At 43.7% G+C, this 11,820-nt stretch overlaps 1 protein-coding gene across 3 annotated transcripts in view; it reads right to left on the bottom strand.

Moving 5' to 3' along the window:
* The window catches only part of KSR1 (kinase suppressor of ras 1), a 57,472-nt gene continuing 45,652 nt past the window's right edge, over positions 1-11,820 (bottom strand). For 2 of the 3 annotated variants that reach the window (XM_072353519.1, XM_072353521.1), the window contains 8 exons: positions 11,467-11,512; positions 10,644-11,026; positions 9,879-9,975; positions 9,056-9,189; positions 8,515-8,646; positions 8,120-8,255; positions 7,653-7,786; positions 1-3,198 (listed from right to left, as the gene is read on the bottom strand). In XM_072353519.1, the coding sequence (XP_072209620.1) occupies positions 3,120-3,198; positions 7,653-7,786; positions 8,120-8,255; positions 8,515-8,646; positions 9,056-9,189; positions 9,879-9,975; positions 10,644-11,026; positions 11,467-11,512 (1,141 nt within the window). In that variant the 3' untranslated portion in view covers positions 1-3,119. The remainder of the gene's footprint in view (positions 3,199-7,652; positions 7,787-8,119; positions 8,256-8,514; positions 8,647-9,055; positions 9,190-9,878; positions 9,976-10,643; positions 11,027-11,466; positions 11,513-11,820) is intronic. The other variant, XM_072353522.1, reaches the window with a different exon arrangement.

Genomic DNA, 11,820 nt, shown 5'->3' with positions numbered 1-11,820 from the left:
TGCTGGTTGCATAAACTAATACAGAAACAGTTGTTAATACTAACAATCTTTAATTAATTTAATAGCAATTCTGGAAGACACTCTGATAGAAAATATTTAAAAAAAAATTTACTGTACAAAGTTTACAACGCATTTGAAAAGAAAAACGTGTCAATTTTCACCATATTACAGACTGCATTTACATTCACTATTGACGTGTGGCTATCGTAGCAGCATTGTACAGCCAGCTTCACATTTACACCTTTACAACAGGACGGGCTCTCTGTGCTTTGTGCCTCTCACCAGCACAGGTAGCCATAAAGCAGTGTGAGCCAGTGCCTGCTGCTCAGCTGTGACAGGTGGGAGAGCCCAACTTCATTCACAGCTGTGCTGCTCCACAGGTTGTTTGACTTCCATGTGCCTCACACAGCTGACTGCAGCACATCACCCACAGACTAATCAGCCCTGCTCTCTGGTATGCCGGGTTTTGCTTTTAAGAGCCATTTATGGAAGTTAAGTGCAAAACCAAGGAAGGCTGAGGCTGAATCTCAGACTTTGTGGTTTCAAGGCAAGATTGGAAAGTCTTCCTGCAGCAGGACAGCACTCATCAGCCCGCAGTGCTCTTGGGTCATCTGCTTTCAGCACACTTTAGAGTGCAGCATTAAGGGACGGGTGGCCCTGCTGACACAGGTGAAACTGCCTTGCTGGGGAGCAGGGCTGGCACAGCATTCTGCCTGGAAACAGCCTTCACAGCCGGGGTTTGAACCTCATGTGAGGACAGTCACACAGGGAGAACAACATCTTTTGCGTTTTAATTTTGTTTTGTTGTAAGCTGGGTATCACCCAGTGCGGGCTGCCTGTCCAACCAGCCATCCCATAGGAAGAGACTGAGAAGGTCGTCCTTTCTCAGCAGTGCTGTTGCACATGGCTGTCAGCAGTAATGTGAGTAAGGTGAGCAATCATTTTGTTTCTTTCCCACACTGAAAGCTTTGGGTGTCCCAGGTAAGACCTGCTGTATGCACACAGATGGCAGGAGTAGCAGTGAGGAGCATGGTGTGTGTTAGCAGAGGGGCTGCTCAGACCCTATGGCTGTGAAGCAATGTGTGTGCCCAGCTTCTGCTCTCCCTAAGGCAAGGCACACCGCTGCCCACGGGTTCATAATGTTAACGTTGCTACGAAGCGCATTTCTCCTTGCTTTGTATTGCACTGTCAATACTTCAGCAGTACTGGTTGGAAAACAAGCCCTGTTGAAACCTGTGACACTGTTATTGTGAGAGTGGAACAGTATCAAGGCTTGAAGAGAAGCAGGAGAGCAGGTGGTGGCTAAAAGGGCAGTGTGTGCGGAGGGGCCTATTAGCTTTACTGAGGTGGTGAGAGGGAGGCCAAGAGAACCACGTCTCCATGCTTGGCTACCACCAAACCGATTCTGTTTTATATCTGAGACATGTTTTAAAATCACCACAGTGCGGTACAGGACCGAAGCTCTCTGTTCAACAGAGCTTTGCTGTTTGTTTGTCTGTTTTCCTCCACTTGATTTTTCTGAGTCAGCCACCTGTAACCAAAGCACCTGCTGCTTCGTGTGCCTCGTGGAGGACTTCAGCACATTTTAAAGCCTTGAAACGGCAGCAGAAGATATAAAAGAGGCGTGTAATGCACTGGTGTGACTGAAGGAATGAAATATGACCATTTCCAGTGACTGCTAATGATCTGCCTTAACAATGAGGACAGAAGGGCTCTTTAATGTTCACTGTGTAATTAGCGTTGTTTGCTGCTCTGGCTGACAGGTGAAGGAATAAGAATGGAGGTGTGAGGGAACATTTAATGCAGCTTGCGGTTCATTTGCAAGTGAGATAATGCCGTAATCAGCTGTGTCCTCTATCAGTCTGTGTATTACACCTGGTAGCACGTGGTTTTGTTTTGATTTTTGGGGGCTGGGTTTTTTTTGGCCTTAAACAACCTTTGCAACAGGTCTGAGCTGTTGGACCGAGTCAGGTTCTCTGGAACAAAACGTGACTTTCCTAGCTGAAGGGGTTTGTTGTTCTTAGTTTTCCTCAGAACTACATCCTAGTCCTAAATTACTTGAATTCTTGCAGACTTATCTGACTGTCTGGAGGAGCATTTTGTGCACAGGGGAGAAATGACTCTGAATCTCTGAACGAGCTCTGTGCATCAGAACAGTATGCAACACGTTGTTTAGGGATGGCTTTTTCCCTTGATTTTCTTCCCTCCCTGGAGCTCTATCCAGTAAAAAAACCTCTTCTACAACTGAGATGGGGGTCAGGGCAGTGAGGGGCAAGCTCTGGCAGTGCTGCTGGTTCGGGGGACAAACAGGTTGTGCCTGAAGCTCCCTGGGAGCTTGGCTTCTCCAGGGGCAGCCTGCTGGGGTGGCCCTGCCTGAGCGGGGCTGGAAGTGGATGGACCCAGAGGTCCATTCTCACCTGAGCCAATCTGAGTTTCTGTGGCGCAGCAATTCAGCTTTTCCTGTGAGTTCTGTGTTTCAGTGCCTGGTTCTGTGTGTCAGTGGAGATAACGGTATGTTTGACAGCAAACTCTCCCTTCAGAGGCAGAATTTTACTACTTTAACTTAATTCAAGGTAACCCAGAGCTTAGATCAACCCTGTGGAAACAAACCAGAGTGATCGCAAACCGAGTTTTCAGCTTGGATGAGTCCCAAGGCAATAGACAAATTTTACCTTAACGAGAGAAAAACTTAATTTAAAACTCCCATCTCCTTGTATAAGATACTGACCATTCTGAAACAAAGCCGTTCCACTCATCTTAGGGGAAAATGCACCGAAGGCAGAAGATCATAGAAGATCGTTCCTATTTAAGCCACAGACACAAAAAGGAACTAGAAAAAAGGTTGGTTTCTCTTTGTGCTGGTTGAACGGCTGTAGTTAAAATGATTTGCTGTTTATTATGCGTTAAAAAAATGTAGTTCACACAAAAGCATCATGTAAACATCCTTCAAAGAACTGCTGGTGCTCAGACAGAACTCACATTTTGCCAACAACGAAGGGCTGTGAACTGATGGTCGTGTGGCTTTCAGCTGTGGCTGCACCAGTTTCATAGCTTGGAAGATTCAGTGAAGGTTTCTTTGTAAGCAGGTAGACATTGTCGCAAGACAACTACACACCGTGCTATAGCTTTTGATTACTTGGTTCCAGGATTCCCAAGCCAAATCTCTCAAAACGCAGGACAACTTTGCTACTGTTAATGCTGAAAGAGTGGAGAAGGAAAGGAAAAGGGAGGGGAAAAATTATTTATTTACTGTTGTTTTTGTTGTGATTTTCTTTAGAAAGCTACAGTCATATAAAAGGGGTTGGGTTCTGGTCTCGTGCAGCGTGAGATCACCCAGCAGAGTTTAAAAATTAAGCAGCAATCATTGGAAATTTATTCATGCTAACCTCATTAGTGAAAGCACGTGGCTCAAATTGGCAGAACGGGAGGCGTTTATAAGTACCTGACCTGAGGGGGGCAGGAGGCTGACAGACATTTGGATTCCTTGAAATAGAAATGGAGGGAAAAAAAAATCCCTTTTTTAAGGGGAAGGGGCGTTCTGACAAGGTACGGCAATTTCGTCAAAAAAAGCATCTGCTCCTCTTTAAGTCTATAGCAAGTGAACAAAGATGTCTTTTCCTTCAGCCTCCATCTGTTAGTGTAGCTAGAGACTCTTTCACTTCGAAATGCCTTCCTACACGTACATGTCAGGAGGCAGCAGGGCAGGGAGCAGGAATACGTGAGGGCTTCCAGCAGATTCCAGTGCAGTGTGCAGGCTGTCTGCCTTTCTGAGAGAATGACGTGTGGGTGTATTTGTCCTCACTGAACACAGGAAAAACCTCCCTGGTTCCTGCTGCAAATCCGCCTCTGTCCTGTCCCCCATGGAACAGAGTTTTTTCAAAGAAGGAATAAAAAACGACCTTTTGCAAAAAGGCTGCAGCACTGCCTGCAGGAATGCGAAGCTCCTACTGCAAAGTCAGGCATTTTGCTGAACCAGGGATGTAAACAAAAGCAAATCACAGAACTTAAAACAATGGATTTACAAGGGAAGGAGAATGAGGAACTAAAGGGCTTCCCTGCTTCCCTCCCCTTCTGCACAGTGCTGTAGTTGATCCCAGTTTTGGATGCAGGTGGTGCATTCCCAGGTAGGCTACGGGACTGCAATCTGCCCTGAGCACAAAAAGGACTATCCTCCTTTCTACACAGGAACTGCACCTGCCATGTGCACCCCTGACAAAGGTGACCCTTAGTTCAATGCAGGGCTGGATCTGGCCTTGCAGAAGAACTGACCCGATCTGGCCCTTAAGTCACATTGGTTTGCAATGCAAGTGAAGTGTTCAGTTGTTGGTTATGCCTGTGGAAAATGTACCTGCTATCTTGAGTCAAAAGCCACAGCCCAGCACTAAGGATGACAGCCACCACCTCAGACAGCAGCTAGGAAACTTCCCCCTTCTGCTTCTTGAGGCTTGTAGGACATGAATACCAGTGTCAGCTGAGCCCCAACCTGCTGCTGCCCATGCCAGGTTGGTCAGGGCAGAGCACCAGCTGCAGCCTGCTGCCATGGCTCAGAAGTGAGAGGTGCCACGTTGTTAGACAGTAACTTCTTGCAGGCAGGAGTTGTTATTCAAGCTAACAGCCCACGCCAAGCAGAAAAAGGCAGAAAAGGAGAATTTGGATAAAATGTTGATTATGTCCGTGGGTTAATTTCGTGGTTTTGTTTCCATTTTTTTGAATGGAAGGTGATTGTCCAAGTTGCTGGTTAGGATACAACACATGGAAGCATGCAAGGTGGAGCCCGTTATTGCACCAGTAGCTACAACCTACAAGGAAATATGGGAGGGAGGAGAAAAAGACACCATGAGAGTTAGTTTTCAGTTATTGTAAAGCAAGCTCTTGAAAACGACCTATTATAAAGCTTACAGCAGTCAAGCAAAGGGTTAGTGCAACATTTCTCTACGGAGCTGTCAGAGGGAATGTGGCTGCCTGCAGTAGGTTTTGCATCTGCTTGCTGGTTGATACTGCTAAGTGCTTTCTAAGCGTGACCTGAATAGAACACAGCTTGCAGGAGACAAAAACCAACTGAGCTTCCTGCACTTTCATTCCACTGAGCACAAAGTCAGCTGTCAGCATTGATAATTAATAGAGACACTTAAAGTACTTCTCTATTGCATGCTTTGAACAGAGAAAAAGCATTGATGTATGCAAATTTACACTTGCAGTAGGAGGGGAGGATCTGTCTGCCCACAGAAGAAATAATTCAGGTAGCTGCTGCATAAGGCACGATTCCACAGGCTGATCAAGAATTCCCAATGGAAACACTAACCCAAAGTAATCGCTTGGCAGACTGCTCTGGAAACGTGTGCTCTTGTGAACCGGCTGCCCAAATGAGAAGCATTACTTCAAGTAATTTCCAGTGTGATGTAAGGGACATGGCAGGATCCTCTGACAGTCTGCATGGGAATATTTAGGCAGCCTGGGCTTCCAGTCTGCACTGCAGTGTCTGACTAGGTGGGCTGAAAGATGCAAAATTGGCTGTGAGAGTCAATGATCCAACATAAGTGGATCTGACAGTATGGAGAAACGAGGGCATGGAAGTGTTGACACAGAGCCATCGTGTTGGAGGGCTCTACAGAAAAGTAAAGGAAAAAAATTAACAAAGGACTCTGCCATATCCTGTAAATCTCCTGACAATAGAACTGTTGTTGTCCATAAAACAACCTGAACTCATGATCCTCTGAGACAAAAGATGACTTTTTAAAAATACTAATCTGGGGCTGATACCTTTCACATCCAAGAACAGGAGACCCTCACTGGTCATCGCGCTCTGCAGCTTATCACACTGGACCAGATTCTGTACCTGCCTTTGGTGCTGACATCCTCCTCACTGCTCCAAGCACAGCAGCATCACTTGCTCTCTAACTCCCAATGTGCAGAAAAGACAGATTTAAATTTACAGTGCTTTAGGCCTGAAGAGAAAGAAGAGCTGATTCTCTCCGTTTATGAATGACAGACTGATATATAATTTAGCTCAAGTTCTGTCAGTTTCTCTTTAGATGCTTATTTAGGAAAAAAAAACCTTAAAAAAATCAAGGCAACTGAAATCCCCAGACTGGAGCTGTACCAGATCTGCTGGAGCAAGGAGTGGACAGGGCACAGAAAGACACCTTTCCTCCCACCTACAGTCACAGCCCAGTGCAAAGCAGAAACTGATGATGCAAAGAACTGTCAAATCTAAGGATCTCCCTGTTTTTCATTGTATCTTTTTAAAATGAGTGCTGTGGTATGAATATATACCTGTCTAACACATGGAAAAAATAGCAGACAGCTCTACTTATCAATCAGTGGACAGTAAGCATTCTACTTTTGTTGGTAATAGTTTTCTTTCGTATAAAGATGATGCCATCTTTTAATGTTGTTGGACATTATAACAAGAGACAAAGGGTAAAATCTGCAAGCAAAGCCCCAGATAAAGCACACACACCAAGGCACAAAATGCCATGACAGTCACCAGACAGTTAACAGAAGCAGTTTAGTGATGATAATGTATTACAGGAAGATCATGAAGAGTTATGGTAAGGAAGGGGTAGATTAAACATCAAAAAGGAAAATAAATAAGAAAATATTAGATGGTCAGTTAAAGAAAATATACCACAAAGGAAGTTCACAAGTGTCTGATCTCCCCATGAGTTTGAGGCAAGTGAGACTGGGATCCCTTATTTCCTGAGTGATGGGTTATTTGTGACATAGGAGACAAAGGTTTTAGGCCCTCTGACTTTATGCAGGTCTATCCTGACCTGGATGTAGTTCTAAATTCTGGTCTCATCTATCATAACAGATGTCATAGGATGTTCAGTGAGATATTCCTGAGGGGTCTGTCCCCATTTTGGCAGTTTACAGATGCTTGATCTTGTGATACTTTCTTTCCTAGTTTCAACACAGATCCTAAATTGGAAAGCATCGTGATCTTGGCTAGGGTGTGTGCTGCTACCTCTCACCCGTCCTTGATCCAAATCTTGATGGGATTCCAGCTTATTCAATCCAAAAGTAACAACTTGTCCCAAGCTGTCAACTTACTGCTTTTGCCAAGTAATTTAGAGATTCTGAAGATTTTAGCATGTGGCTTGTTTGTTTTTTTCCTTCAGAGGTCAACTATATGAAGAGCTCCATTCCTTCATCTGTCTGTGCAAACTGGGCAGTCCTCCATACAGAGTAGGAGGGGTTTGTGTTTTTTTTCCTACGTGCTCCTTGAGGAAGGTTGCTATGTTAAGACACTTCCATTAATTGATGGTTCAGTTTAAAGGGGAAATGGCAGCACGTTCTTTGGTGGCTCCCTTCCTCATTCAGTACCAGCCATTTAAAGGGAAACTCTAATTGCTTTCAGATCAGTGTGGGCACTTTCCAATAACGGTGGTAGATGCTCCCTGAAACCAAACAGAGCTGGATAAATAATCTACAGAAGGAGGGAAGTGAATATGTTGAAGTGGGAAATTAACTGCCTGAAGTGCATGCACGTTTCATTGCATAATTTCCTAGTAACTAGAAAAGCAGAACAGCACACTGTTACATTAAAGATATGACAGACCCCAGGAAGGCAAAATTAAGCACAGGAATGGTCGGTTAGCAAATTCTGAGCAGCGCAAGCTGCAAGCGTGGTTATCATCACAAGTACTCACTCAGCAGACTTCCAGAAGTGCCCTGGGTGGGAGAGTCGACGATTCAGTTTTGGCAGTTTTTCAAGCATATCCATGAGGACAGTGAAGCTGGGTCTCTCGCTGAGATCAAATGACCAACATGCTGAGAGGATTTCCTGCGAAGGATAATTAAGGCTCATTATTTCCACTTAGTTCACACGTCAACTGTACAAACTAAGCGACTGATTGAGCGGTGTGACTTGTGACAGCCCAGCAACAGCTACTTTTTAAGCAGTTGTCTTGGACATTGTTAAAATCAGTGTCCTGAGTACCAGTGAAGTCACTTCTATATGGCAACAATGGGAAGAGGATGGTATCTCATTCTGATCTGTTCTCTCTCCCGTCCTTTATGATTAGAATTCTAATAAAGGTAAAATAAGCAGCTTCCACTTTTCCAGCAACCCTGAGAAACAGTTTTTTGGAAGGTTTCCTGCAGCTGATGTACCTACATTGATTTCTTTCCCCAAACTAATTGTTGCAAGGATTTGTTTCACTCCTTCACCACTTCCAATCTGCCAGATGAGTGCCTCAGCAGGCTGGTTCTTGAAGGGCCATTCTCTTGCTTGGAGCTCATACCACACAGTCCTGCAACATAAACAGACAAATCAAAACTCTGACAGAATCCCAATTTCTTCAGAAAGCTCTGGAATGTAAATAAGGTTGTGCAGCAAATCCCTCCCAGCCCATTCACCCGCCTCCCTGTCAAAGGATCCCTCCCTGTAGTAGGTGAGGGAAATGCAGCCTAGCTGAATCCTGAACCTGACAGAAGACGGGCAAGGCTCAGGTCTGCATCATATCTCATTTAGAAAGTTTCTGTGATGCTCCTTATGTCTTTTCCCCTTACCCAAAGGCATAGATATCTGCAGCTTTGGAGAAAGGCAGCTTGTCTTCATCTTTCCCAGGGGCCATCTCACGAACGATTTCAGGGGCCAGGTAGCATAACCAGTCATGAGGAAGCTTCAATTCATTCTCCCTCCTGAGTTCAAAGGAAAGAAGTCATACTGAAATGCAATATTAAGTAAACTAAGAAACAGCATATGGCCCATATCTGTGGTTTGCCTAATGCTGTGACTTTTCTTACATGTTTTGGCTTGGCTAACATTCTCTTTCTAATTTTTGTGCCATATTAAAAAACATATGCAAGTATTGGCCTGGCTCTCCAGCTCATTCTTGGGCTTAAAATCATTTTTGTTCTGTGTTCTGAGACTCAAATCACGTATTACTTTCTAGCTTTCTGTAGTGTAGAAAGGCCTCTCAAAAAAAGAAGTGTATTCCAGACTATACAAAGGAAAGGACTCAATCTCCTCTCCCGCATCAAAGTATGTCCCTGTTAGATTGTTTTTAATCACCCCAGAAATGGACCAAGCACTGAAACCTCCACCTACCTTCCTTCCTGAACCACACCCGAAATTCCAAATAGTCCAAAGTCAGTGATCACTACTTTCCCATTGTCATAAAAAACATTCTTGGATTTCAGATCCTTGTGTACAATCCCCTTCGCATGCAGATAGCCCATGCCCTGGAAAAAAAGTTTATGTGAAGAGATGTAAATGTTGTCATGCTTACAATCCTCTATCTGGGCATGCTTTTCTTTCTAATACATGTTTATTTACTCCAACACAATAAATTAAGTGGGGACACAGCAGCTTCCTCCTCTGTACAGCAGGGAGGGTACTTCTAATTGAAGCAGTAAGTGATGGTGAACTTCACAACTCTGAATAAGTGTGTAGGTGTGTGAACAAGGAACAAGTGACACAAACTTTCTCGCTGAATTCCTAGGACACTTCAGCCAGCAAAGAAAACAAGAGCTTAAGAAACGCTACTTCAGTTGAGCAATTCTGAAAACAGCCATGGAAAACTGCAAATCTGGAAGATCATGTCTACTTCAGAATGTTTTAATGTAGCTGTAGTTACTAATAAAAGAGACTGGGAAGGAAATGGGCCCTGCATGCATTTCTTCATGGTTGCCTTTTATCAAAATTCTCCCTCCCCAACCCCAGATAAGCAAAAGATCAATCTCTATCCCTACAGGTTTTCAGCTTACATCCCACTGAATTAGCAGTTTTCCTTCCTCCATTCTCAGTTTTTCCCTGCTGCAGCACCCTGTGGTATGGCTGCTGAACTTACAGACCAGCTGTGCAGCCTCTCAGCACTTGCTGAGATGTTGCCCAGGAAGCAGATATCTCTGATAGCATAACATATACTTACCTTAATGATCTCCTGTGCTATCTGCCTGGTTTTGTTAATATCCAGGGATATCTTGGGGTCCCTTACAAATGAATAAAGTGTCCTTCCTTTGCAGAAGCTGTAAAAAAGAAGAACAAGAGTCCTAAAAAGTATCTTTAAAACATTGGAGAAACGTAAAGATGACCAGAGGATGCTCAAAGGTCACTTTTATCATGTTGATGGAATCAGTCTTCTTCCCTCCGCTGAGCAATGCCATGTTCAGTAACATAAATGGCTCAGTTGACATCTGTGTGAGTGTACACAATTGCAGCTACTGTTAACTGTCATTCAGTTATTGCTAAAGTGTGGTCAAGCAAACACTTATTTGTTTCCTCAGTGCCCTGATCTCATTATGGTCTTCTGACAAATAAGTCCAGTTTTCATAATCTGAGCACCAGCTTCTGCTGAGACTGCAGATTACTTTGTGCCGCTTCTTAAGAATTCAAGAGACTTTAAGAGATTAAAAAATAAGAATGAGATTGCCAATAAATAAACTCCCTAAGAAGAGACACCTCTAATATCCAAAACTCCAAGCAACAGAGGCTGCTTTGATGCCGTCCACTTTCAGACTGCAGAAATAAATATTACAAATTTATTTTTAATACACACATACATCATACACATGCATTAAATATTTGTTATGGAAATATATAATTTACAAATATGTTTATAGAGGTTTATTCTGTATTATTATTATAAATAGATAAGCAGGTGCAGTATTACTAACAGAAGTTGTTATATCCTTACCTGGTAATGATTGCTAAATGAGGAGGGTTCATGCACGCTCCCATGAAAAGCACCACGTTCTCATGCCGGGTTTGTCTGTAATTCATCACCTCCTTTTTAAAGAGCTTGAGATGATCCTGATTGTTCCCATCTATCTCCAGCAGCCTGATGGCCACTTCCCCGTGCCATTTTCCCTTGTGAACCTTCCCCCATCGTCCTTGGCCAATGGGATCCCCCAGTTCGATCTGTTCAAAGGGAATGTCCCATTCCTGCAGGTAGACACTGGTCTGGCTGGGTTTGCGATAAATCATCCCTTGCAGGTGTGGCCTTCTGTTTGGCAAATCTTCCACTTCATCCTCATCATCTTCAGGTTCTGATTTATTACTCTCAGGTTCTTCCACCTGCTTACAGAAAGAGAATGGAAAAACATTCTGAGAGTCTGTTTTGAGAGGACTTGGGAAGGTTGATGAACCTATTTGACGACAGATCTAGAGATCTCTTCATAGGACAAAGTCATCTGAGAAGGCTACGAAAAGGCACACACCTCCTCTGGGATGTGGCTCAAAAGCCACTTGAGAAACAGCTGCAGCAACTGAGTGAGCCAAAGATTTGAGCTCACCTGCTCCCTATTAGAAACAGTTAATTTTTGTTACAAGTATTTCATTGTTTCAGCTTGGCAACAGAAACATCCAATTGTCAGCAGATCTGTTGAGCATAGACAGCCCAGTGGAACTGAAGGCACAGCTAGTCTACATTCACAGCTCCAGCCACAAGCTTCTACTGCATTACAACGTGTCCTTTGGGATTACAAAAGAGATATAAAAGGGGAAACCACAAAACCTACCTCTTCTTCATGTTTAAGTCCATCTGTATTTGGCTGTTCTTTAGCACTAACAAGAGAAAACAGATTTGTAGTAAGAAATAAATGGAGTGCAGACAGTGAAAGCAGTATAGTCAATCAGATCAAAGTACAGTCACTTCTCTACTAAGGACTTTCTAAGATTACTTTGGCAAATAAGGGTCAAAGATTTTGAAGTGATTCTTGGTGTGTAGGAATTCATTGGCAGTGGTATGGCTGCATTATTACAATGTGCTTCAGTAACAGATACTCCTATTCCCAGTACTACAGAAACACCTACAGAGTGGTCAAGCAATTGTGAGTGCTAGGGTTGTAGATTAAAACATCAGCACACCCTAC

This window comes from Excalfactoria chinensis, chromosome 19 (genome assembly GCF_039878825.1).
Source record: "Excalfactoria chinensis isolate bCotChi1 chromosome 19, bCotChi1.hap2, whole genome shotgun sequence".
NCBI classification, from domain to species: Eukaryota; Metazoa; Chordata; class Aves; order Galliformes; family Phasianidae; genus Excalfactoria; species Excalfactoria chinensis.
This window is presented reverse-complemented; position numbering and strand designations above follow the sequence as displayed.